Source organism: Astatotilapia calliptera, chromosome 18 (assembly GCF_900246225.1).
Source record: "Astatotilapia calliptera chromosome 18, fAstCal1.2, whole genome shotgun sequence".
Taxonomy (NCBI): domain Eukaryota; kingdom Metazoa; phylum Chordata; class Actinopteri; order Cichliformes; family Cichlidae; genus Astatotilapia; species Astatotilapia calliptera.
This window is the reverse complement of record NC_039319.1, coordinates 25543914-25571533: the sequence shown is the minus strand read 5'-3', so window position 1 is coordinate 25571533 and position 27620 is coordinate 25543914. Positions and strand designations below refer to the sequence as shown.

The window sequence follows — 27620 nt, the reverse complement described above, 5'->3', positions numbered from 1 at the left end:
GTGTTGTGCCTTAGTTTTATTGGATATTCATGTACCAATCAATGGCTACTGTTGTGCCCCACTTAGCGCTGTGAAAGATGGTAAAAGACCTTTCATAAGATGACAAACAGTGATGGCTTTAATTAAAGTTCACAAAGTTCAGCACCAATAAAAACTCAAAGGGAGATGATGAACTTGAAAGTGTTGGAGCCATTCCCAGTAAATGTGTCACCACTGTGGACCTATATTCATTAAAGCTAGACACATCAATTACTAGAATATTGTCGTCATTTTTCGAGCAAGTTAAAATAATGAGCCTAACTAGTGCTATCCATAATTGACTGACCTCATCCAACTCTGACTTCACTGCTTAATGGGTTGACAGGTTTTGTTAATGTGGGTCTATCCAAGTTTTCTATCACACCATCTACAGTTCACAAATACTCCCTTTCTCGCCACCCACACAATTGTCACAAACTCAGACATAAATCAAACTCGCTTGTTTAGGAGAGAAATCACTAACTTTGATTTCTTAGGTTAGACTCAGTAAAGTGCGTCTAACCTGAGAATCTAAGAATGTTTTTAGTGTAACGCACACACACACTAAAAAAATTGAACAAGTCGACTGTCAACAGGAAGGGAGATGCCCACAAAGAAAAGTCACCGGAGAGATAAGGAGCAGTCTGCGCAGAGACACGAAAACTGCGTGATATGACTAAATCAAAAGACCTTTCAGTGCAACTCAAGACATCCGAGTGTCGATCGTGTTCCACCCAGAATAGCCTCGGTACAGCTCAAATTACGGAAACCTGTCATCTGAACGTCCTGAAACTCCTTTTTTCGTAAATATCTGAAATAACTAATTCCATTATCCTTTCCTGTACATATTTTAAAGGGATGCTGCACACATTTATCAAAACTTCAAAAATGTCGCGTGGGCTATTGTTGTGTGCTACAGAGGAAAAACAACATAAAGCTCTGAGTGTACAAATGATAAGCTCGGTAAGTTTTTTTCTTTATTTATTTTCCTGGAAGCTAAAGAAAACGACATTTTGTCTATAAGAAAACGGTTAAACGTGGTCTCTTACCAGTAATAGGCTTTATCCGTTTTCCGACGCGCTCGTGTCTACTGCAACACACTGTACGCACTGTTCCTGTGCTGCGCTCCGAGCACGCGCCCCCTTTTATTAGGTTCCATTTGTGCCATTCGCGCTCGATCCCTTTCACGACCTCGCGAGCGCATCGATTGGCTTTAACATCCACGACGCAAATCCTTCCGCTTACCAATGGCTTTACAGCGCTCACGCCCTCTGTGGCTCCTCACTATTGCTGCCTGTTCGGCATCGTCCATTTGATTTCCTGCCAGCGCAAGATATGGATTACTATTTAATGGCTCTACAAGTCCCTCTGGCCCTCTGGCTTTCATTAACTTCCTCATATGCGGATCGTTTCTGTTAAATAGCGGTCAGGGATACTGAGCTAAACTGAAAGTTATCCACACTATTTATATTTATTTTATTTTTATCAAAAAGGTTAATTATATGTTTCACATACAAAATAATTATCTACATGCAGTGATGTGATGGACCTGTCTATAATCTATTATTCTTGCCCATGCCAGCTGGAACTGACTCAAGTTGAAAAGCTGCTACATAGATAAAACAAGCCAGTGCAGAAGAGCAAAGAACTGAAAGTTCACCAATTCAATCTTGAGACTTGCTCTGAAAGTGAATCAGTCCTCGTAGATTCCGAGGTTAAAATGCCCAACTTCAGCAGATTAGATAGAAATGATGGAAGTTTCCATTCTAATTTTATTTTTATAACACCAAATCACAACAATGGCCTCAAGGCGCTAACATTCAAACTAACCCCCTATGAGCAAGCACTTGGGACAGTGGAAAGGAAAAACTCCCTTTTAGCAGGAAGAAACCAGGCTATGAGAGGGACAGCTATCTGCTGGGACTGGTTTGGGGTGAGGGGAGGGAGACAGTTTTTTTTTTTTTTAATAACTCATTTGTTTGGAGTTTGGTTTCAAGTTAAGGGTGTGAACATTTTGACTGTGTTCACACAGGCAGTGCTAGCCAGAAACTGTCTGCTAGACCTCGCTTTGCTATTTTGAGTCACTCAGCTAGATCTCTTCACTGTGTTTGTGCTGTTGCTCGCATTTAAAGCATTTTCAGTGGATTCATCTGTTTGTGCTCCAGTTTTTTTGTGAATGAAAATCTCATACAGTTTATGAATGCTAACCAAGACTGCTATATAGCTGATCATTTAGCACTGGTGACAACATAAAACAAACAACATAAAATAAATACGCAGGTGGCCAAAATGCTAACTACATAACATGCTAATGCTAATGTGCATCTTTTATATTCAGTCTATGTAGCCTACAGACGGGTTACAGACCTGTGAAAAGGAACAAAGTTTTCCAAGGGCAACCTCATGATTGTAAACTGATTAAGATCTTACCAACAATTCCAGTATTGGGTGCGATTTGGGGCAATTCTTATCCTAAAACTATTATATAAATACAGTCTCATCAGTTTCATTGGACCATAGACCATATGGAGGACGGTAATGAAAAAAATATTCTTGTTTTGTGGGAATCTTTTTATTTTATTTTGGCAACCACTATTCTACAGGAAAAAGTAGGTATTTAAATATATATCTGCCTGTTCTAGTTAGAATTACCTTCAGCAGTGTTACTGCACTGTTGTTAACATTGTGTTACCTCTTGGTGCAGTGCATTATGCTTTACTCATTTCTTTTTGGTCTTGCATCGTTTAACTGGGTTCTGTTGCGCTGACTGTGTGTCTGCACTGAGCTGTACAGTGTGTTGCCTTTGACACTGCCACCCACCACAGCGGCAGTGTCATGTAGTGTTTATTGCAGCATCACACATTAACAAACGCTGTATGCGTGTTGCACAGTGTGTTGCGCTGTTATGTTACTCAAAACTCTGTTGCATTGTGTTGTGTTCAAGGGCATTCTCGGGAGTGTTTTAGAATGATTTTGATGCCTTGGTTGTTGCCAGGCAACAGCTGTCCTGAAAGAGAGATGAATGGGTGTCCCTGGGCATCTTTTTCGTCTTCATCTTTCCTTTCATCTTTCTTTTCTTCTCAATGCCTCACTTTCAGAGAGATTATGTTGAGTATAGATGTAGTTTGACTTCAGCACTTACTCTCTCTCCCTGGGCAGACACTTGCATCACTTCAAGGTGCCAGCTTTGTAGTCGGAAGACACGATTCACATGGTATTAATCCCACTGATGTAATTGAAGGAGCATTTGGCTCTTCTTTCTAACAAATTGTTAGTTCTCACCAATCAATCCCCAACTTTTCTTTACAAAATGATTTTTATTTTATTTTTTTATCTACAGCCATGTTAAGGCCTCTGCTTCATTCCTGAGACTAACCCACTAGCATAAATTGACTATAAAAAGTCTTTGCAGGGTGCCTCAGTAGTGCAACTTGCTGCCATTGTTTCACACAGGTGGCTGAATTCATCATGTTAATGCCTTCCAAAACCAGATTTACATTTACTATAATCAGTATCTAGTGTTCAAGTTCTTAAAGTTTGCATAAACATGCAGTGAAGACATTATGCATTGCACATACACAACTTTGCTATTGCGTTTCAGAAGAGACTTTTACGCAGCAGCAATGATACAGCTGCTAAACCTGTTTGTAGAGATGTTAGACTATAAACTATACATGTTGTGCCCACTCTCATATAAAAGGCAATTAGTGGAGGCAGGCAGCATGCTTTACATATAAACAATAACAATTCATATGCAGAGTGCGGGTTCTTTTGTTTTGTGGAGGAAATGCACTCATTTCAGACTGGTGAGGCGGCTTCGGCGCATCCTGACACACATGAACAGAGAATGGAATTAAACCACTCAGGTGGTGTGCAGCTGCGTGGTGGATTTCTGTCACATGCAATTTAACCCTGAATAGGTAATGTTGGGTTTTATCACTCCTTTGTTATGCGGTTTGTTCACAACTGGCATTGTTGCCAGTCTGCATTCATTACTAATGCTTGTGTGTTTGTAAATTGCGGAAAGGGAAAGTAGAAATATGTTTTTCAGTGAGGATTATAAGCTTGTACGCAAACTATGAAGTAGCAAACATAAATAAATAAACAGATAATTACAAATTTAGCAGCTGTTCACACCTGTGTCAAAATCCAACCAGAAGGAAATGATTCCAAAACACTCACCCACACAGCTTCTTTTCCACTTCTTGTCTCATGAGAGGCCCTTTCTGGGGTTTGCTACAACCGCTACTGCTGCTCTGCTGTATAAACAGTGCGCAGGTGTCTGATTGGATGCATCAGCCATCAGGAGCGACAAAGAGGTGAGATGTACAGAAGTCAAATCAAGTTCTCATCAAATCACGATCAGTGAACAGACAGAGCCCGTGCATTTGCTTCACTACACAGAGAGTTTTAATCAGTGTTAGAAAAGTGCAATCAGGAGCTTATAAAAAAACTTACAGAACTCTTAGGCACTCCTTAGTGTCTTTAAAGTGTGAATATAGCAGTCACAACAGAGAACGTACACTTTCTTCCCGTTGATGGACTTGAACATGTCAGTTACATACAAACAATACAACATTTCCCTCTGAAAAGCAACTGTGTAGCAGATGTTTAGGAAATCAGGAATTTTCTGTGAACATTTCTTTCTGTGACAGGTTTCGTTACACATGCTGATCAAACAAAGCTCATCATTAGTTATTGACTGACTATGGGAACATTACATGCAAGGATGCAAATGTTAAATTAAAGTTAAAGATTTCACCAGGCCCTGATGGTGAAAAACAAATTACAACCAGACCCTTTGAAAGGTACATTGTCTAAGGCAGGCGTGTGTGAAGAAGTATGCGAGAGAAGGCACCTACTAGGACAAAAATAGCAAACATGTACAGTATTTACCATTCAACAAGTAAAAAAACAAAAAAAAAAAAAGAATTCATTATGCCATAACATTTTGTCAGGATTATGGATTGCTTTGTAATGTACAGAAGAATAAAGTTTAATGGCTACTTTTTCTGGACTGATCGTACAAAGAGTCATTTTTCAGACGCCTCGGCTGGCTTTTGAGGATCGTGTTACTGTGTTACATTTATTTATTTATTTTAAATATAGTTTAGTGGTGAATATGCTCCAGTAGAATTGCAGTCTAGAAATTATCTTTGGTGAAAATGTAAACAATTGCACCAGAACACAAAAAATAAAATGCTTGAGGAATGAAACACACAAACAGAAACAAAAGCAAAACAACATACTTAACACAAATATATATTCACCTGATTAAGAGTCCTATAACTTGCTCTGTACTAGCAAAGAGTGCTCATAATAATAAGCAAGCTATAACTCCTCCCTTAAACAATGAGGCAGATGATGCAGTATAAGCTTTGCAGTATACATTACAATAGTTATTATTTAGGATCCCTTTAGGATATTGATTAACTGAGGCATAATAGCTGCAGTGAGCAGGGTGATTCAGCAACTGAAACAAAGGCAAGACGAAGAAAATAATCATATATGTGTTAATGTGGATATTGATGGCACATAAGAGGGGTACAGACATTCATTTCTCCCTGGTCCCAGACGTAAGGCACATTACAGGGCACACAGTTATCTCCAAACCTAATCCCCACCCCAGTATAAAAATCAGCATGACAACACGCTGGTTTCATTTGACATTTTGCTGCCTACACTATAGCTTCATCCCCCATTGAGTGCAGGACACATGTGCCCCTCAGTCTGCAGTCTGTTCGTTCAACGATCCACCTACCCACCCACCCGCCCATCTGTGTGTCCACTTTCCAACGGCACTTTACCACTGCTCCCAGCTCCAGTCATCCCCGCCTCCAAACACGATAAAAAAGCCTAAGATGGTGAGAAAGATGACGGCGTTTCCGGTCATCACCAATCCACAGGCACCCCACTTGATCTGGATGACAGAAATGGCCCATTAGATTTCCACTGTAATTTTGTTTTCACTGCACATGCACTACTTGTACGCACAGATGAATTTACGCTCATTTAGTATGATCTGAAACTAAATAAGTAAAGAGAACTCACGGTGTTGGTACGGGCCAAAACAATGGGTAGTCCAAACGATGATACCACAATGCCAGTTGTTAAGAAATAGGCCAGCTCTCTGCAGGCATTGCTGGATTCAGAGTCGTCACTGAGGCGTCTGGATATGAAGGTCGGGATGGGACTTAATACGTAGAAAATCAGGACAAACATCGGCCAGTAGACCCTGCAAAAACAGATGAAATTGTCAAAAATATTTACAAAGGGCATGAAACACTCGTCTTCAAAAGAATGGAACATCTTAGCACACCTGAAGTTCAGTTTACTCGTCATTAGGAGTTCTAAAACTGTGAAACCAGTTACAGAAAAATGTTCTGGGGCTCTTAGGGTGATTTCCAGTTTTGAAGTAGTAACTTCAGTCACATCAGAAACTGGCATTCCTGGAGTTTGACCAACAAGAGGACTATAAGGACTATAAATACAGGCCTTGACTGCATTGATCTGGCCTTTTTCTCTTGTCTCCAATCAAAAGTCACACAATGTAACTGCAGAGCGAATGATGTTGTTCAGAGCACAACCAAAACTCAGTTATTTCTGTAATAATGTAAGTCAGTGTCATAAAATAGCACGTATAGCTGCTGATACGTTTACAAGGAGAACTTACCCATACGTTTCTATTGCACAGCCCAGCAGAAGAAATGTCAGTCCAATAGCACCACTAAAGGACAAACCAACCAGTGCTAAAACGAGACATCAATAACTCTACATTAATCACAGAGTTGTTTTTGGCCAAAATATAAAACAAATACACGGTAGGCGTGGAGCACTCATGGCAGAGCTAAGAGTTAGGATACACTAGATAATAGCAACAACTCTAATGCATAAATCAACAGGTTAATAACTTATCTGGCAACAGATCTTAATGACCTGCGACAGAGACGCGAGTTTCGAGATGATACAGCAAACGTTTTGACCAGTATGGAAAACTCAGCTTACAAACTTTTAACTTCAAAAACTTTAACACTCAACTCTCGGCTGACCCAGCAGAGCCAAAATTAAAAAATACCTTTAATGCCTGCCATTGCGGTCAACGTCTGAAAACCCCCTCTTTGTGTTTATTTCTGCTCTTTGTGCACTGTTTACGTGCTCGGGCTCGATGTCGTCGTACAGGAACTTCCTGCTTCCTCGGTCGGGTTTTCCTTTCTTTGCATCAGGTGACCTCCTTAAAGCTACAGTAGCTCTGCGGCTAGCTGGGGCTTGAACTTCTTTACCGATATACTGTAATCTTGACAGGCAAAAAGTTTCACCTCACACCATTCACCAAGGTTGACCCAAACAGTCCTAGCTGGTGACGTAGTCTCTCAATGACGAGCACGAGAGGATTTAGCGCGTGCTTCCAGGGGGCTTTACACGTCTGCGTGTTGTGTTACAATATAAGCTGCTGCAGTAATACAGACTACATTACTTATTCGTTACTCAAGTGTTTTAATTGTTTGTTACCTTAATTTTCCCTACATTTTAAATGTATATCAAGTCTATCATTATTATTATTATTATTATTATTTATGACTATTTATCTTACCCAAGAGATACTTTCTTGTAGTTTTTCCTTATTGAATAACAACTACTATTACTTGAGTAAAAGTCATGACCCTACTTAAGTAATAGAACTAAAGTTTCAGTATTATAAATTAGCTAAACATTATTCAGAATTATATTGCTGGATTGTAACTACTGATTTATTATGGCATATGTCACTATAATCTTACAGCTGGAGCTGGAACAGCAGCTTCTGTACAGCTGGGGAGCTTTATCCACAATAATATAGTATAATACACTGCTTGAAAAAAAAGGGAACATGTGATCATCACAGTACAAGAAATAAAAAGTTAAAAACGTTATAAAGCACTGAGTCCATTCCCCTTTGTTTGTGCAGGTACACTAGTGAGGCAATAAGAAAGCAATCCCAGCAAAAAGGGTCTGGTTTTGCAGGTAGTGGCCAAAGACCGCAGCCCTGCCCTCTTCCCTTCTGACTGATTTTTCTGTAGTTTTGCTTTTTAATCTGTTTTCTTGTCACTGTCTGTAGGTGGTTTCGCAAGTCGGTTTGCTACATCTCCCAACAGAGCGTGTGGATAAGATGCCATGCTGTGACACAAGGAGAGTTGGATAGGCCCGTATAATGACATAAACCCATCAGCAGGACTGGTTTCTGCTCCTTTGCGTGAGGAAAAACTGCAGGAGCACTGCCAGAGCCTTATAAAATGACCTGCAGCAGGCTACTCATGTGCATGTTTCTGACCAAACTGTCAAAAACAGACTCCATGAGCACGGTATGAGGCCCCAGCATCCTTTAGTGGGACCTGTGTTCACAGCTCAGCACCATGCAGCCGGTCTTTGCCTGAGAACAACAGATCTGCCAGGTCCATCACTGTCACCCAAATGAGAGCAGGTTCATGCTGAGCACATGTGACAGGTGTGAAAGAGTCTGGAGATGGCAGGACAAACCTTGTGATGCTTGTAACATCATCTGTGAAGCAAACAGGGCACCAGTGGCAGACCAGTCAGTTCTGGTGTTCTCTGGGGGCATGCCAATCAAGCTGCCCAGTGCTGTTACCCCAATGGAGTCCAGTTCAGCATATATTAGATTCATACTTTAAAATCTGCAAGAACAATATGAAACTATGAAGGCACTATATTTACAAATAATATATCCGGGTACAGGTTCTGTACTCTGGCCCTATACATGCTCACATCCAACAATGTTGGGCATTACTAGATTTGCAGATTACAATAGCATTGGTGTGGAGACACCAGAGGAGCCAATATATTTAGACCCCAGACACACCCTTGAATATAATACCATGTTATGGATTTACTTATCTACAAAAGGCATGAAAATACCTTTTAGTGCTTCTTAGGCACCTTTATACTATGCATGTAAATAGGTTTTGATTTTGTTTACTGACATTAGGTTTATCATTCATAAATACCTGACTTTTGTGTCCTCCTTAGTTAAGTTCCTCCTCCATTTGCAGTCTGTAATATAATATTGTGTTATTGACGGACAGATCCTGATCACAGAGTAACTATGCATGTAAACTTGTGCAATCTTAGACTGAAATTTTTAGTGGAACCAAAACTCACACCACGACGGGCCTGAGATGAACCACAGCTGGCCTTCCCCTTGTTGTGTTGTTGTTCCCCTTCAGGTTCAGTGCATTATGGAGATGAAACCAGACAGAAAGGGACAGTACTTCAAAGGGCATGAGTGATCACAGAGCTGGGGCAGATGTTTGTGGACTTGTGCTGTTGCCGTCCAGATGGAAATTATGTGGTGCACTCACCAGATATGGATAAGCTATTTGAAAAAAATATTTTCTTGCAGTTTAAAAGTTTCCTTTGTTGTTTTTGCTTTGTTGGTGTGCTAAAAAGGTATCAGCATAAGTTGTACTTACAGATAGTGAAGTAAAAGAAGAAAAAAAGAAAAAAAAGAGGACCCTTGTCACAGTGACACTAAAAGATCTTTAGAAGATGTTTTCTTGGGAGCAGTCTTTAAATGCTGACTTGTTGCTTTTTGTCATTTTCAGACTCAACAGAGTCAAACGAGCTGGAAAGCCGTCACTCACTCTCAAGCACCCACCCACGCACTCAACTTCAATTTCAGGTTATTATTCCCCTAAATTAAGGGGTACGCATGATCCAAATGACGGTTTTAGAGGATTAACGACAGGAAACAGCCCGTTCCTTCTTTTTAAACTCAGCACCTGCTGCTGTCATGTTCTAAGTTTCTCAACTGCACATGTCAAGTAGTCTTCAGTAATAACTGGTACAAAAAGAAAAAGATTTTTTAAAAAGAGACAGTGCTGATGCTGTTTTTTAAAGAGTTTCACTGAGGAAGTGAAAGTGCTACTTTATGAAAACATTATGCTCAAATAGGTTCAATTTTTTTTTACTAAAAACGCTGACCTTTCTGTAATCTTGCAGATTTTAGCCAGGGCCTCACTGGTGAGAATGAAAATGACAGTTAACAAAAGCAAAATTGAAACAAAGTAAAGTAGATGTAATATCATCTGCCATAAAAAAGCACCAAAGCATGCCACAACCGAACCAAAAACAAAAACGCTGTTTAATATATCACATTTAATTTCATTCAACTGCACACTTTTGCATCATATGTAGCTACAACTGGATTTGAGACTTCCTTTATAAAAAACAAACACAAACACAAAAAAACAGGATGGAAAAACTTACAAAAGAGCGTTATTTTGTCAATTAATAAGGAATCATATAATGACAGACGGACCAGTTCGACCGGTCCTGTGATGAAGCTGAGAAATCTTTAGAGCGATAGTGGCAAGGGGTGCCAGCATCACCTGTCCAAAACAAGGATGGCACAATTAGAGACTCATGCACCTTGCTGCCATATGTAAAATCATCCAAACAACCACAGAGCAGTAACACTGTTCCTTTTCACCACACAGCGCTACATTTCATTTAAAAAGAGTTTCTGCTTAGTGATTCAAAGGTTTGTCTTTTTTGCCTGTTCTGGTCAAAATGCAGTTTTCACTTTTAGATACTCCACCTGTGCATCCCCAAAAACGTGTTCTTTCTCGTAGCTGTCGAGATAGATTTGAACTGTTGCCCCATCAAAACTGGTCCCACTGAGTCTGTAGATGATTCGAGAACCATCAGAGAAGATTATCCGCAGCCCCTGCAGTGAAGACAGCCCAGCGCAGACTGAGATACATTTTTTTAGGGTTTGCAAACACAGCTGAGAGGCTCTGATGCTGACAAATCGCATACATTATGCATCTGTGTATACCGCAAGACTATCATTACAGAAAAATGCACCACAGTGTTTTTCATGTACCTGGTTCCTGGAAATGGTGCCGTCTACCGGGTCTGCATACTCAAAGCTGTCTGCTTTCTCCACCTGGTAGATTTTGTCTTCCACAGCAAATCTTTGCCTCACAAAGGTCTTGTCGGTGATTGTGATCTCCAAATCCTCCATCATTTCACATGCTGCATCTATGTCTACATTCTCGTAGTCATACCTGGGCAAAATGTAAAGAGTAGAAACAAAAATCTAATGAGAAAAAAAAGGCTACATAAATAAATAAATAATAAACTAACAGGTACTTATTATTGATTATTGATGCCTTATTTTACATATGTTTTGTGATGTGGCTTAATTTGTGTTGATAATGAATATTTTGTAATCAAAAGTGAGTCAGTACAGACAATACTAATACTAATATTACTACTAATAATATTCTCATGTTAAATGTTCTGTCATACAGTGCAATGCCACATATGTTCCACTAGGTGTCAGTAATGTTCTACATGTGTCTTCACATGTCTCGTCGACCCACCTGTTACAGCTTCATCTGTATCAGTGACACAATTTCTGCTTAACTATATTTCAGCCTCTTAGAACAAACAAATAAGCAAACAAATAAAATAAAAAAACTTTATCACATAACCTCAGTAATAATACGGTGTTTTTTTAGTGTGTCCACATCTCACCTGGTGAAGTAGTTTCTTCCATATTTTAGCCAGTGGTCCTTAACTAAATCTTCCACACTCTTCTTTCTGGTGGCCAGGATAGACAGCCATGCCAGCACAGCCCAAAGCCCATCCTTCTCACGAATATGGTCTCCTCCTGAAGCGTGAAGTGGAATTAGGTTGACAGTGTTGAGAAAACATAAAACAAAAGCCCAGAATCAGAATCCTCGTCTTCTTCGATTTAGTTACTTGGCACGGACACGCAGTACCTGTACCAAAGCTTTCCTCTCCACACAAAGACAGCATGCCTGCATCCATGAGGTTCCCAAAGAACTTCCAGGCAGTGGGAGTTTCATATAGCTCGATTTTCGTTGCCTTGGCTACTCTGAAGGAAATACAATGAAAGAATATTCTAAGGCAGTTTGTTTTGATGTTGATATTTGAAAAGCAGGCCACACGTTTACCTGTCTAATGCCGCACTTGTGGGCATAGTACGAGCAAAACCTCTCACCCCTGCATGCTGAAAGTACGGGATGCAAAAAATGTTGTCAGCAATCACAGCCACGGAGTCAGATGGGGTGACGAAGAAGCCATGTTTACCAAGGATCATGTTCTGGTCCTAGAAAGCAGAAAGAGGTTTCTCAGGCCCAAGGAAATGTCTTTTGAAGCTGCATTTTTATATTACATATATTCTTGTAATGTTTGAAAAAAACCAAACAAACAAGTAAAAAGCAGAAATAATAACTCGGTAAGCCCACCCCATCGGCATCAAATGCTGCACCAAAATCATACTGTCCGTCTCGCATGCTGTCAACCAGATCTGTAGCGTATATGGGGTTAGGGTCTGGGTGTTGACCTCCAAAATCCTCCTTAGGGACACAGTTAATGGCAGAACTGGCAGGACAACCCAACTCAACACACAGTATTCTCCTCACGTAGGGTCCTACCGCTGCAGAGCGGACAGGTGAGAGAGGACAAAGATGAACTAGGCAGATCTGGTGTTGCACAAAGTATTTTAAAACAACAACAAGGAGAAAACTGAGGCTCACAGTGCTTCAGCCCTGACGTTTTGTTTCAGTGTTTGGGGACGCTCAAAATAGATTTAGTAATCTAATGAGAGTAAAGTCACAGATCTGACAACCCAATGTTACCTCTCCCAGAATAGAACAGAGCCTCAAACATTTATCTCATTATTATCTCCATTTTTCTGTAATATTGTTAAGCTTCTCTTTTACGTTGCTGACATGAATGTGAGAAATATGGAAATCATATAGATTTGAATAGCATCATGCTACATAAGCAAATGAGTTAAAGAACTTGCTGGAGTTGCGTACAAATATAACTATGACATTATACGATAAATGAGTTAGTTATGAGAGCATTTTCTCTGACCTCCGTGCAAGGCATCCAGTCTTATCTTGAAGTGGTTCTTGCCAGACAGAAGCTCCTTCAGAGCAGCAAAGTCAAAGATGTTCCTCAGCATGTTAGCGTAGGACTCCACAGAGTCTACGATTTCCACTGCACAAATCAGAAACAAAACTCTATCCATCATCAGGGAAAGAGATACATAAATACACTTACAATACGCCTTTCACAAAGAAAAAAGACAATATGTGTAATTGTACCTGCAAAGAATATATCTGGTCAGTCATATAACTAGCCTCATATCCCTTTTCCCCCCGCATGCTCATTAATTTCGATGATGAATGAGAGACTAACATTAATGCTCTAGTTCACCTGTGAATGGCTTGAACTTGTTCTCCAGGTCAAAGGTCTGTTTTCCCATAGTTGTCAGATCCACTTGTAGTCCAGGGCAGGTGGCAAACTCCTCAATGGTCCTGCTGATCTGAAAGATCTTGTTTGTGACTGCTTCGTTGGCTGGGCCTGGATGAGGCAGAAGAAGCCTGGTTTTATGATGACAGTGTAAAATTACAGTATTGTAACAGTAGAAAAATCTTCTATTGACAGGAATAGCGATACTGAATATTGTGTGTTGTTTTGATGTGTTTGAACTTTGTCCCAGATTTGTGCCAATACAAGCATCACATTTTCTCTGTGTCTGAGCCACATATCCGAATGAGGCCTTATTAAATGCCTGACTTCTCCTGTATCACTATTTTGCACTTGGCCATTGCGACTGCATGCTTTCTTCTCTCAAGTTACCATACCTCCATTTGCAGTATTAAACTTAATGCCAAAGTCTCCATCAGGTCCACCGGGGTTGTGGCTGGCAGTGAGAACGATGCCTCCGATGGCTTTGCATTTCCTGATCATACAGGAGACGGCTGGCGTGGACATTATCCCGTGGTGTCCAATGATCAGACGACCCACCTGGGGAAAAGTCACATAGGCGTTTTTTACTTGGGTGAGAAAATTACGTATCTTGATATATCAGCGTGAGGCAGGGGTGGGAATAGCAGTAAATATCAGGTTTGTCACAGGTCTTGTCAGAAGTAAATAGGATATTTTATTTCACAAACGGCACTTGCGGCACACCAAGAGCAAGTTCTATCATGTGTACGTGTATTTTAAATCCCTCTAATTATATCATTTACCCGGCCCAATTAGCAGACAAATTTGGATCTAATCTGGAACACTTGTGTAGGCCATATGTGTTCCAAACACCTGACGTGTGCTGCGTTTAAAGTGTCAGGTGTTTATGTCGGCAGAGAAAATAAAAAGCAACTGGTTAGGTTAAGTGGCTAAGTGGTTAGGTAGTATTTCATGCAAACCAGTGCTAATGTGGTATAGAATAAACATCAGGTGACCTTTCAGCCCACAAATTAAAATGCAAGTTATTTGCTTTGAAAGATCAGTAAATGGTGACTGAATGTAATGGTGGCGGATGTTTCTCTGCCAATAAGACTTAAGCCTTGCTTTCATTAATCTCCCAGGAAAAGGATCAGTTATGCTACTAAAACAAGGGGATACCCTCCCCACCCCCACCTCCCCGACCCCAGGTAGCTCAGATTATGTTTGCGGGAAGGGTCCTATTATTAGAGGAGGAGAAAAAAAGGTCATAGAGGGAGTGATGGAGAGCATTCCCTCGACACGGAGAACTCTGGGACTTGGAAGTGTTTCAAAGTGACATTTCCGATATTTATTATTAGATCGGATATTAGATACTGAACAGAGATTAGTGTAATATCTAGTCAGTATCTTATATCCATATGCAATTTATCATTTAATTTAAAAGTTACAATTATTTTTAAAAAAATATAATTACATCAAAAATTATGTTTTTTTGTTTTTTTCTACTTTTTGATTATAGTTTGGACAGTAAAAGCAAAAGTCACAGGTTGCAGTTGACATGAAGGTACAATTGCTGACAAAGAGATAATAAGTTACTGGGGCAGGTGACACTGACACACATGCAGTTATCTGCTCATGTGCACACTCACCTGCCAGCATGCACACACAAACAAGGTAAGCAAGCCCTTACACATGGTGACACTGACCCCATTGGCAGCTGCCATCTGCACAATGACCTGAGTAGCCGTTCGATTGAAGAAGCGTCCGTCTCCCCCCACCACCATGGTTGAACCCTGGCGATCGCGCAGGTCAATGGAAGAGAAGACACTCTGGATGAAGTTGTGAAGGTAGTTCCTTCTGGACTGGAACACATAGACCTTTTTCCTCAGGCCGTTGGTGCTGGGTCGCTGGTCTGGGTAGGGGGCTGTAGGGACAGTCAAGACCTGCAGAGGGCTGTTGTCCATTGTTTCAAAATAAAGGTCTACCTTAATGCTGCAGCACAGACAGCGAAGGGGAACTTGTTATTTAGAGGGAAATCCCCTGTCAGCTGACATGAGGAATGGTACGAAGGAGCAGAATGGAAAGGCAAGAGTTTGACTCCTCCTATTATTTCACTGGAAGCAGAGGGTGCTTGTGCAGCCTAAAATAACCTTCCAAACTAATGTGTGTGCAGAGGCAGGCAGAGTAACTGAAGAAGCTGCTTCACACATGTGCAGGGAGATCACTGTCAAGTCTGCATGGCAAAACACAAAGAAGTGTGTGTGTGTGTGTGTGTGTGTTTAGGTGTGGTTGTCGTGTGAATGGTTTGTCTATTTGTTTAGTCCTGCAGCTGTGATTAGACTCATTATGCATAAAAGAAGTATGACCTCTGTCATCAAAGTCATGTCTCACACTATCTCAGGGGAGGATATTTCTCGTTTTTAATGCTGTTTGTGGAAGCAGACCGTGGGACAAGCAGTCAGAGTGTAATCGGGAACACACATGTGAGTTTTTAAGGAAGTATCAGTTTTCACATTAGACATACTTCATGGTGCAATCAAATCTCAGTGAAGTCATCTGCACGCGATGGAACAAGACTGCCCTCTGGAGTTTACTGAGCCCTCCTAACCAATCAGTAGAAAAAAAGTTCAGCCTTTTGAAATATTTGTTCAAAAGTCAGTGTGCCATGTAAAATAAATAAATAAATAAACATTTATGGTGGCATTTGGTGGCAGCACGGTGGCACGGTGGTTAGCACTGTTGCCGCACAGCAAGAAGGTCCTGAGTTCGATTCCACCATCAGGTCGGGGTCTTTCTGTGTGGAGTTTGCATGTTCTCCTCGTGTTTGCGTGGGTTCTCTCCGGGTACTCCTGCTTCCTCCCACCGTCCAAAGACATGCAGCTTTTGGGGATAGGTTAATTGATTAATCCAAATTGTCACTAGGTGTGAATGTGCGAGTGAGTGTGAATGGTTGTCTGTCCCTGTGTGTTAGCCCTGCGACAGACTGGCGACCTGTCCAGGGTGTACCCCGCCTTTCACCCTATGACAGCTGGGATAGGCTCCAGCGCCCCCCGCGACCCTGAAAAGGATAAGCGGATGGATGGACATTTATTTGTTTTGTCTGCATAAATTTGGGTTCTGTTTTATTTTTTTGTTACTGAAAAAATGTGAAAATCCAACTAAAATGTATTTATTTTGAAGTTATTTAAAATGTACTTACTTAAAACAATGCAAAAAAATACATTAAATATTAAAACCACTACAGCATGGATTTAATTATTTATTTGTTTAATGGGAGACATAAAAAATTCACCTTACTTTATGGGAGCTTGAGGTCTTTGTTGATATATCAAACAAATTGGCCCCTCCTCCCACCCCTTACCAGAAATTAGTTTGTTGCGTCAGGGTAACAGTGTGCTATAAAGGTACCAAAATGTTACCGTTTTCTCAGACTCATGCAACAAAATCAGGCAATCATATGGTTAAGAGTTTCAGTGTGTGTGACACTCAATGTCCTGTATGAGAAGCTTATGAAACAGAGTTGGATATGATATTTATATTATTTGACTTTTAGAGTATCATTGCATCCTGGTACCTTACATCTCACTGCATAACATCCTCTCCAAGCACCTGAACACACTTCATTTACTACACACGCACATTATATATGTATGACCCTCAGCTAACCTCGGATCTCCTCATTTGTCCTCAGACCTGATTCCAGGATACTCTTACTCATGCTCGCTCTCATCCAGTTCATTGTTCTCACTGTAATGTGTCACATGTAAACACATTCTTTCCTTCCATAAAAGCTTCGTGTACCCATTTCCTGTAAGTTGATACAAATTCATGTTAGTGTTTGGTTTGCCTGTTTATATTTATATATCCCACCAGTCAAAATGTCAGAACAACTTTTCTTCCTTACAACTCCACAAAATGATGCCTGTTGTTGAATTATATGGATTTCCTCCAACAATTCTACTTCATCTGTAACGACTCTTATATATAAAGCAAAATTAAGCTCTCAATTTTTCTCCAACACAGTTTTAATCCATTACAATTCTGACAACAGCAGTGACAAAAATTTATGCGTTTAGCATTTCAGAAGTGAATAAATTCCAGTTTTTAAAGTCTTCTATAACAGTTATTTGATTTTTGTGATAATAACAAATATATCAAACAAGGAACCTATTAATCACAACAAAAGCTGACACTTTTAGATGCTGCTCTTGTTACATAAAAAAGGTCAGCATGAAAAACATATAGAAACAATTCAAGAAGAGATTGTGGAGCCTCATATATGCATCCAACTTTTTCCTTTCTATGTCATGATCCAGTCAAGGGATCCTTCCCAAATTGTCAGGGGTCAGTGAGTAAATGTGACCCAATATAAAAACTGTTCATATGTGACTGTTTCTTCTCTATGATCTGATCCTTGTAACATATAAATAAAAACAGAATGTAATTATTTGCAAATCTCTTAAACCCCATTTTATTCACAAATAAAATCATATCAAGTATGCATAGTAAATGTATAATTTTAAGTAATACATGAGCTCATTTTGAATTTAATGGAAGCAACATTTCTAAAAAAGTTGGGAATGGGGCAGGAAAAAGCTGTAAGCATATGTGGTATCGGAAAGAAACAGCTGGAGGAACATTTTGCAACTAATTATGTTAATTAGTGACAGGTCAGTAACACACTGGGTAAAACTCTGTGACAAATTGTGGAAACTGTGAAGACTCTCACCATCTGCAGTAAATGAGAAAATCAAGAGATTTGGGGAAACCTGGAGGAATCGCTGCTGCCAATGACAAAAATCAGTATTGGATGCCGTGATTGTCAGCACCTCAGATGGCACTGAATTAAGAACAGACATGACCCTGTTATAGAAATGGATCAGATCAGAGAAGTTCAAGTTCAGTTCAAGTTCAAGGTTCTTTATTTGTCACATGCAGGAAGGACGTCTGATTCAGGGGAAGTCAATTTTTGGGAGGTGCCACATGATAGATGGAGATCTGGGTCAATTTGAAAGAAGACGCCTCTTACCTGACATCCCCTGGATCCCTCTCCTACATTCAGTCCACTCCTTTAGTTTCATGTGAAGATATCTCACATTCAGGTTAGTGTCTCCACAGGTGCTGAACCAGCATCCACTTAGAAAATGATAGAAAGCGCATACTGTGAAGACAATAGTAGACAACAAGCATTCATTATTCCTATTATCTCATTCAGTTTATTCCCATGGGATGCAAATCCCATGGGAATAAAACATGGGTATTACATGTGCATCTGCTGTAACCAACTGGTTTTCTGGTGGGCACAGCTGGTGTCCTGATGGTTGTTATGGTTCCTATACTTTGTGGAAAACATCACGCCTGTGAGGTTGTTCATTGGTCAGGCAGATTTCCAGACACGTGCGTGAGGTGAATGGTGTAGTTGCTTGTTGGCCCATCAAGGTAAAAATCTGTATTCGATGAAGCATCTGTTCTGTCTCAAGTCCTCCAGATCTATGTGAAGGACAGAGTTGCCTGAAGAGGATAGAGACTGAATCCTCCTGAGACAAAGCCAGAACTCCTCTGTGTGCACGAGAGAGAGATTTGGAGGCTCAGAGCCAACATGGTTTAACAAGTAAACATGAAAAGTGACGCAGACAAAGATGCTCACAGGGGTGCAGGCACCCTGTGTTAGTCACAGAGATTATAAAATTACATGATAATGATAGTAATGATGATAAGAATCAAATGTGGAATTTGAGAATTTATTTTCTCTGTAAAATCTCACCTCCATAATCTCCAAAACCATTTTCATACTTTTACTGATCAAAATTTACTGAACCATCCTTTCTCTTGCTCCATGGTCTAAGTTGAAAACATAGAGAAGAGGGGATTTAAATTTATAGCTTTTATATTTGCACGGTTTTTAAAACCTTTTTTGGCTGGTCACCACTCATTAATAAATGAGTAATGATCCTTCGGTAATGACGGAGCGCTATTTTGTTTTTCTGAAGTAGAGCTCCCCTGATTCATCGAGTACTTCATCAAACAATAATTAGTTTGCACTACTTAATGCCTCACACCTCCCAGACAGGATTTTTGGCTTTTCTTTGCCTTGTATACAGTATTACACAAATTTGGGATGTACAAATCAAACAATGTGGTGATATTGTGACTGGTGACAATTTCATACTGTATGTGTTAAATTAACCAATAACCCGTTACTGATAAATAACTATCTTTAGAGGTCTTATTCTTTTTTGTAATTGTTAGTAGCGGAGTCTATATTTATCAATCGCATTCATTTAGCCCTTATTTGCACAGTTCTCTCATGAAACTGTATTAATGACATGCTGAAAACCACAGGAAATATCCTGGACACGCTTGTAAATGATGAGCATTCGAGGTCTGATTGAATATTTCAGGTTTTTAATAACACATTACAGATATCAAACCATTAAGTCGCTCACAACATCACCTTAAGCTTCATTATCCATATTATTGATTGTTTTGGTCCTGCTGGTAGAGCCTGAGGTCAGGTAAGGGGTGAGTGTTGGAGCTTCAGCGCTGAAGGTTTCTGGCATCTTCTCAATGGTCTCCTGGGCTAGCTAACATGTTGGCTGTCAGCTGTGGAAAATTGTCAGAAAAACCTTTGGCTTGCAGAAAAAAATCTTCTCACTGACTCTATGTAGAAATCTTCAAAAGCTTTTTCAGTGAAATGTATAAAGCACTACAGCACTGGCTCAGATGATCAGCATCTCAGTAAGATTTAGATTTGGAGACTGGAGGCTGCACATGCTTGTATGTGCGCACATATCACAGTATAATTCATGGACATGGTCAGAAACAATACTTAGGCTGTGACAGTCAAACAATGCTCAGTCAGTACAAAACACCCCAAGTGTGCCAAGAAAACATCCCCCACATCATTACACCACCACCATATCTAACCATTAACCCAAGGCAGGATGGATCCATGCTCTCATGAGCTTCACGCTGCTTTCAGCAGCTGAAATCGAGACTCATCAGAACTGGCAACCTTTTTCTGATCTTCTATTGTCCAATTTTGGTGAGTTTGTTGAATTGTAGACTCCATTTCCTGTTCTTAGCTAACAGGGTAGACCCCCCAGTGTGATCTTCTGCTGCTTTAGAGATGCTTTTGCCAGGTACTTGGAGATGATTACAACTAAAGTTGCGTTTGAGTGGAATGTATTCACTCTGACTGAAGTGACGACAGGAGGTGAATCATGCATTTTATTTTCTTAGTTAGCTAAACCCTTCCCAGCGTTATGCACATTTGTTATGGATGAAGAGTCACCACCAAACAAAACAATCATAAGATGCCAATCATTTTTACTGAGGTCTCTATTATTTACCTTTTCCTCTAGAATATTGATCTTTGTCCTCTGGTAGATGAGCTGGTCACTCAGTTCCCTCACAGCCTTCAGCAGCTGTGTAATGCTTTGCTCCTGGCTCTGGATCACCTCCTGATCAGGGATGAATGTTGAAAAAAAAGAATGATTGTTAATAATAATATAGTATTGTGAGCTTGTATAACAGCATTCAAACACTGAGAGAATAGATGGAAAACAAAGATTATTGTAGTAGCCAAAAAGCATAAAGGTTGTCTGATTTATTTTAGAGTTTATTGTTGCACAATACTGTTGCAGTGATCTTTTTTTTTTTTTACCTCAGCAAAGGACAGAAACATCAAGTGCAGGTTTTCTTTCTAACAACGGGTTACTCACCCTAAGGCTATTGATCTCTGCTGCTCGTTCACTCGGCACAAGGCCAAGTGACAGACTGCTCAGCTTCTCCTCGAGGCCCTCCACTTTATTCTGCAGTTGACTTTTCTCCTGCAGGATGCTGTTCATCTTGGAGCTGATCTCTTCAGAAAAGCCCCTGAGTTCTTCATTGTTGGCCATTAACACAGTAGCAGTACTCTTCAGTTCTTCTTCTGTCACCTTGATTTCGCTGGCCAGCACTGACAGCTGGCTGAAAGAGCGATTGAAGATGTTGAGTTTTTGGAAGATATCATTTATCTGTCCCTTTGTTTTCTGTGCAAACTGCCGCAGGCTCTGACCCATTTGGAGGAGGCCATTTGCCGGGAGATACACGTCATCCAAAGCAACAAAGCGGGACTGACTTTCAGCAGGAGCCTCGAGGTGGAGGACCGGAGGTTCCTCTTCGCCACAGAGGGCAGGAACACAAGCAGCAGCCAGGGCAAACGCGAAAACAATTCGTGTTATTCTCATACCTCGCTCTGTGACGGGATGAAGAGTTCCTGAGTGAAGATCCAGAGCTTTATACTCTGTCTGATATCAGATTAATGATTACCACGTTAGCTGAATCAACATCTTTCTACAGAATGTAGTTTTCTCCTCTCAGGGACTGTTGAAAGTCTGTTTGGAACTTATGCTTTATTCAAATTTTAAAGATTAGTATGTAAGTGTTATCGTCACTTGGGATGATACAACAGCATTCATTCACAGAATAACACAAAAATCATAATTGTTGCTAAGATTTTACAATTCTAACAAAGTTGAATGAAATGACTGCCTTTATTCATCAGCACAGTCTGAAATCCCCAAACAATTCTTTAAGTAGTCTTCAGCAATAGTTCTCCCAGCTTCTTGAAGAACATTCAAAGATCTTTGGATTTATTTGGTTCTTAGTCACCAATCCTCGACTGATACCTTTCTATTATGTGTTTTTCTATCCAGGTATGTTTTTAAGCTTCTTCACAGACACCCTTTCACTGAGACCATTTCTGAGGCTTCAGTGAACAGTAAATAGATCATCTGAAAGTCCAGATCCATCTGTCAGATGCTGTGTCAGGTCTTTGATGGATTTTTTCCTATTTCTTAAGGGCATTAATCTGTTGTAGATAGTTTGTTAGGCCTGTCACTTCTTCTTTTGTCTTCCACTTGTCCAGTTTAAAATTTTAAAGGACAGCCTGCACACCATGCTGAGATCTGCTAAGCTTTCAGCTAATAGCTCTTTGAAAATCACCTTGCTGGTACATAAAACACCATTATATGCCTCTCAAATTTTAGAAAACTAAAGAAATGTAAATAAATGTCTTTTCACTGGAAACTATTAGCAAAGTGCCTAAAGATATAATTTGGTGTATTTTTTGTCTGTGCTTGAAAGATTTATAAGTCAGTGTTAAGTGACTTAAACAAACAAACAAACAAACAGACACAAAGAAAAACTTTGAAAGACTTTCAGAAAACGTGAACTGTTGCTCAAGACCAGCATAGGAAATGGCAAGAAAGTCGGGCTCCTTGGAAACAAAGTATAAAAAAATCGTTTGAACAGAAATCCAGAAATGTTACAGAAATGTTAATGCCTCTTAAAAGTCGTTATTTCATTTAATCTTTCTAAAGATGTTTTCCTCTGAGCCAGGACAGTGTGAGAATGCCTTGAACTAACCTTTAAATAAGGTCGTGGCTGGTCCCCTCTTGTTGTTGCAGTAGTATGGTGGGTCTATTTGTAATTTGTTTTTTAAAAGATGACCCAAATTACACAGGATCAATTAATAACAACTCTGTGGTTTTGAAAGGCCGTATAGATGTGTAACATCACCGAAGATCAAACACCTGTTCCACCAATTCTTTACTCTACACGTCCCCCCAAAAGAAGAAATGTCCCCGTAAGAGATTTAGGTCCCCGACATCAATAATACATGAAACACACACACACACACACACACACACACACACACACACACAAGAACGTACGAAAATAACACTCTCAATTGTGGTGGTGCCTGTCAGTTAAATGTTAACTATGACGGTTGTATGGGGGCCACAGTGTGTACACAATAAACTTAGTCCTCAGCCCAGACTTCCACCAAAGGCTCTGCTGTCTGAAAGGTCGATTGTATGTGGGTGTCTGAAACAAAAAAAGAAACTAAACCACTCACAGCCTTTTACATTATGTGTGTATTTGTTTTTTTTGGCTGCCTGTAGCCGAGAAAAAAATGCTATGAAATGTGCCAAACTGAAAGAAACTATATAACATCATATCAGAGGGACTTTACCTAAAAGTATAAAGCATCATGCTAGCACCATGCTAGTTCACAACAACAGCTGTTTGTGTTTAAAGGTTCAAATAACACAGTGTATTTTAAAATTGAACATGTTACACATTAAGTGTTTTTCTTCTTTCACCCCAAATAGAGAATAGAGTTTAGCTATTATAGTAACTGTTACTGCTGCCTGTGTTTTGCCTCTGAAAACAAGATAAAGTGCAAACTAATGCTTGTTGTCTAATGCTCATCCACACTATTTATTTATTTCTACTGCTTAAAAATACCAAGGCCAGCTATCAAATAGATGTAAACTGATTCTATTAGACTAATCTGCTATTGTATTACTGAATAACTTAGGTTATCAAGAGCCTGTGGGCATCTGGATTGACTGGTCTCAATTCATACGCTCATAGGTTACTGTTTCATGACTATACTGTTTTAATTGGCCAGTGCAGCCTCAGCTTACCTTGCAGCTCCCCTCACCACAAACCGCAGTTACATAATGGATATAATTTGGGGAAGGATGCCAGCTGTATGAGACCTTTAGGTCAACTAACCCACTTTAAACACTTCCATCTGCTTTGTGTTGTTTCAGTTGTTCTTTAACTGACAAAGTCCACATTGTAAAATCTATGTGTTTGAAGTGTAAAAAGCCAAAGGATAATGATTTTGGCTGGTTAAGATTGCGGACCAGACTGGGAAAATACAGATTATTTCATCAGAATGAAACTTCAGAGAACACGTTACACTTTTTCTTTAGCACGATTCTTGCTTGAAGGAGAACCTGCCTCTCGGCAAAAAACCTCAAGCTGTACTTTCCAGCAGAAAGCAGCTTCATCTAAATGGGAGGAAAATTAATACCCTGCGGCAGGCAAGCCCGAATGGTCTATTTGTGTGAGCTAATGATTAACTACTCATTTTCTTTTTAACAAAATATTTGAAGTAAATTACAAACTTATTTTACAAGCCATATTTCTCTTTATATATGATGCAACAGTAAATCTTTCTCTGAAACTGCCTTTGAGGACATTTGGCCAAGTTCTCTGCAGTATGTGGTCTGTCCGTCAGCAGTCATTTGCTCCAATAAAGACTTGTTTTTTTTCCCTCTTTTCCCTCAGTTCAAACCACAATCCCTCTCGGAGTCAGTTGTCTGCTTGGGTAATGGAAAGGGGAGTATATCTTGCTAATTCTCGCTAATTCATTTTCCATCCATGGCAGAGCTAACCCTGCAGGGCACAAGGCAGTGGTTACAGCTTGTTGAGCAGCATCGTGTCATAGACTTACACACATACTGTGAACTGTGTGATTGTAGTTTTTCATTCTGAAATGTAGTTCTTGTGGCCTGAGGACACAGATTTACTTTACTTTGCTCTTCCTTTGCCTATAGGCTCCTTCTTTGCAACAAATTTAACAAATTTTGCTCAGGACTAATAATCTCAGCATAATCTCACTGACTGACAGACAAAGAGCCAACTCTTAAAGCTTATAACTTCATAACGGAATAAACTGAATGAGAGGCAAAGAAAGAAGACCAGTCTACATCAATGCTAGCAGCACTGTTAGGCTTTATTTCAACACGTTCTCACTCCCTAAGCATAATATTTTACGCTAGGTGACAAATCGTCAACATTTTATGTCTGTGAAGGTTCTCAGTCATCCAGGTCATCGTAGTCAAAGGAGCTTGCAAAGAAAAGCGTCTGGACTTCTTTAACGTCTTCAAGCAACTTAAAGAAGTCCAGACGCTTTTCTTTGCAAGCTCCTTTGACGTCAACATTTTACGCTTTCGGGTACCCAACACGTTCCTAAATGACGAGATCGGAAAAATGACAAAACATGAGAACCCTTTCGACTCAATCTACACATTTTCGTTCATTTTCTTAAAATCGCTTTGGAAAACACTATTTTACGAAAAAAATAAGCAAATCATTATTTTTAGATTAGATTAAATTACAAATACAAATTGCAGTTGTTTCCTTTCTATAACAGAAAAATTAGTTTTAGTGGTTGAATGTTATGGGTGATTCATTTCACTTTTCAGTAGCCTGGCTCAAATTTGGATTTCAAAATGGGAATTCGTTTTTTTATTTGCCTAATGAATAACAACATAATTTTTTAGTTTTAAATAAGTTTATTTTTTTAAAGATTTTCAAAAATATTTGTGTTTTGACAGTTTCTAGTGTATTTCCTGGGTTTACCATCAGTATATTAGCCGAAATTTGTATTAACACCAATCAGAGAAATCACTGTTTCAATTTGGGATTGTGGGTCAAGGATCCTTTTCTGCAACATTGTGAACAAAACACATTTTTGTTTAATCAAGGTTGATATCATACAGGCAGGTGCAAATACTATCTCAGTGTTGTAGCTCCAAGTAAGTCTGCTTTGGATGGTTACAGCTTTCTAGCTCATAATAAAAATACCTATGGCGAATATGAATGCATTGTAACTAGAGATGGACCGATCCGATATTACCTATCGGTATCGGTCGGATACTGACGTAAATTACTGGATCGGATATCAGAGAAAAATAAAAAAAAAATCTGATCCATTAAATATCAAAAAAGCACCTCACAAAACTTGCAACACGGAGTAACTCTCAACTCGGCTCATAACCGTAGCACGTGGGAGCAGTAGGCATCATGTGATAGAGCGGCTGTGTGTATTTGTAGCCTCGCTAGAAAATTAAAGCAAGTGTATAAGTTCATCTCTGGATGTTTATAAAGCATTCCCGCGTTAAGCTTGACAACCGATATATTGAGCGACTGCCTCTTCTCTCTCCCTCTTTCTCCTGTTGCTACTTCAATCATGAAACTCATCAATGATCAGCTGATCGGCTTTTCTGTCACGAGTCCGTCTCTCTTGTTTGTTTATTGCTCACTTCGCGCCAGAAAGAGGAAACCAGCGGCTGAACAACAGCAGCACGTTTAAGCTTGATAAGCTGTTGTTAGAATTTATTTACTTTCTACACCAGGATCCTTTTCTAAGTAGCTGACGGCTGGTAACTGTGCAGGGGTTGATCTAGCAAAGTTTAGCCAGGGGGTCCGATAGGGCATTAACAGGGAAAAGGGGGCACAGAGACATACTTTTCTTTCTTATTCTCATTTAAAATGTCTAGCTTTTAATAAATAATTATCCAAATCTTACACCCAAGTTTTAATCTGATGTAAAATGTATAGAAGTCCATTACTGTATATAGTAACTATTAAGTCTAATATACCCTAGTAAGCTATAGTACTTTTTCCTTTGGGAAGGTACAATCTGTGCAGTCTGCAATTTTGTTGAAGAAAGATGTTGAATCTATTTAATTATTCTTGGAAAATGATTTCTGTGCATTTTTTTTACACTGCATCAAATTAAAGTTAATTACGTCAATTAAGCATCATGAGGTGGAGGGTGCGTGGTTCCCTTTTTTTTTTTTTATTAGATTGATCAGTATTGCTGAACTATGAAATATTTTGGGTGCAGTGTATTTTTTTTACATACAGGTAAAACAGAATAGCTTTAGTGGTGTTGGGTTTTTTTTAACTTGAGTATGAACTTATACAAAAAGCAGCAAGATATTAAAAAACTGTTTTTTTGATTAAAACACACACTATATCGGATTCATATCGATGTCGGCAGATATCCAATTTTATGATATCGGACATAAAGAAGTGGTATTGTGCCATCTCTAATTATAACCCTGTTAACACTTTAGAATGCATCTTCTCAGAACTACAAGTGGATACCTATAAAATAGTTATAGAGGTCATGGATACCATATGAATTTAGAAAATGTTGTGATATTTCTCAGAAAGAATTCATTCTTGGAGCATCTGTGGTCCTAGTTTTTATTCTCTGATGAAAGTTAAGCAGTCACTGAGATGTTGGTATTTCTCTCTTAACTAAAATAAAGGGATGAAAAAGGGCTCTGCTGGGCCACTCTGTGTAGAAAGTGTTGTACAGATACCTGCCTGTTTACCATTTTCGCAATGTGATGGTGATTCTCAGAGGAAGATGCTAGTAACAGGCTGAAAGAGGATCCCTACAGAACGAGAGGTATGCGCTGAGAGACTTAACCCCGGTGAATGCCACCAAGCCCTGTGCTTCGCCCAGTGTTTACCAGATTATAGAGGCCACAGATCACATAAAACTGGGTAGAATTTCACATTCTCAAAGAGGGAGGTCTATGAGACTCTACATGGTGACACAGTAAGGTGACTAGTACTTTCTCTCATTTCTTACCAGAAGCTCCATACTTTGACGTGTTGTCACCGGGGTTCCAAAGGAGCAGCTGTCTTTCCCAGTCGGCTGCACCTCTGAACTTCTATTGGCTGCTGTCTGG

At 39.7% G+C, this 27620-nt stretch overlaps 4 protein-coding genes across 4 annotated transcripts in view; all 4 read right to left on the bottom strand.

Annotated features, from left to right (window-relative positions):
* The window catches only part of LOC113009940 (cAMP-specific 3',5'-cyclic phosphodiesterase 4B-like), a 44808-nt gene extending 43625 nt beyond the window's left edge, over positions 1-1183 (bottom strand). The window contains exon 1 of the mRNA XM_026148637.1: positions 1068-1183. The gene's annotated coding sequence lies outside the window, so the exon portion shown is untranslated. The remainder of the gene's footprint in view (positions 1-1067) is intronic.
* A 4050-nt stretch (positions 1184-5233) lies between these two features.
* On the bottom strand, positions 5234-7493 carry leprot (leptin receptor overlapping transcript). The gene is made up of 4 exons (XM_026148653.1): positions 7094-7493; positions 6692-6767; positions 6070-6253; positions 5234-5938 (listed from the first exon to the last, which is right to left on the bottom strand). Exons 1-4 carry the CDS (start codon positions 7107-7109, stop codon positions 5822-5824), a joined length of 393 nt encoding a protein of 130 aa, XP_026004438.1. The 5' UTR covers positions 7110-7493; the 3' UTR covers positions 5234-5821.
* A 2655-nt stretch (positions 7494-10148) lies between these two features.
* On the bottom strand, positions 10149-15943 carry LOC113009943 (phosphoglucomutase-1-like). The gene is made up of 11 exons (XM_026148643.1): positions 14991-15943; positions 13701-13863; positions 13270-13416; positions 12925-13050; positions 12291-12481; positions 11997-12151; positions 11802-11917; positions 11554-11689; positions 10898-11081; positions 10610-10738; positions 10149-10400 (listed from the first exon to the last, which is right to left on the bottom strand). The coding sequence occupies exons 1-11, from the start codon at positions 15246-15248 to the stop codon at positions 10311-10313; spliced, it is 1695 nt and encodes a 564-aa protein (XP_026004428.1). The 5' UTR covers positions 15249-15943; the 3' UTR covers positions 10149-10310.
* A 3729-nt stretch (positions 15944-19672) lies between these two features.
* LOC113009948 (angiopoietin-related protein 3-like) lies at positions 19673-21570 on the bottom strand. Its single transcript, XM_026148651.1, has 3 exons — positions 21009-21570; positions 20637-20747; positions 19673-19887 (listed from the first exon to the last, which is right to left on the bottom strand). The coding sequence occupies exons 1-3, from the start codon at positions 21513-21515 to the stop codon at positions 19849-19851; spliced, it is 657 nt and encodes a 218-aa protein (XP_026004436.1). The 5' UTR covers positions 21516-21570; the 3' UTR covers positions 19673-19848.
* Positions 21571-27620: the final 6050 nt, after the last annotated feature.

Bases quoted from the DNA above. Each gene is read 5' to 3' on its own strand.
- leprot (XM_026148653.1), bottom strand. The intron at 6,254-6,691 runs GTAAGTTCTCCT...CTGTTTTTGCAG, and splicing joins TGTGCAATAGAAACGTATGG to GGTCTACTGGCCGATGTTTG. The intron at 5,939-6,069 runs GTGAGTTCTCTT...TCTGTCATCCAG, and splicing joins TTTTGGCCCGTACCAACACC to ATCAAGTGGGGTGCCTGTGG.
- LOC113009948 (XM_026148651.1), bottom strand. From the start codon at position 21,515: ATGAGAATAACACGAATTGTTTTCGCGTTTGCCCTGGCTGCTGCTTGT. The intron at 20,748-21,008 runs GTGAGTAACCCG...ATCCCTGATCAG, and splicing joins CAGAGATCAATAGCCTTAGG to GAGGTGATCCAGAGCCAGGA. The intron at 19,888-20,636 runs GTAAATAATAGA...AATTTTCCACAG, and splicing joins TCAATATTCTAGAGGAAAAG to CTGACAGCCAACATGTTAGC.
- LOC113009943 (XM_026148643.1), bottom strand. From the start codon at position 15,248: ATGGACAACAGCCCTCTGCAGGTCTTGACTGTCCCTACAGCCCCCTAC. The intron at 13,864-14,990 runs GTCAGTGTCACC...ACTTTTCCCCAG, and splicing joins AGATGGCAGCTGCCAATGGG to GTGGGTCGTCTGATCATTGG. The intron at 11,690-11,801 runs GTACTGCGTGTC...TTCACGCTTCAG, and splicing joins AGAGGAAAGCTTTGGTACAG to GAGGAGACCATATTCGTGAG.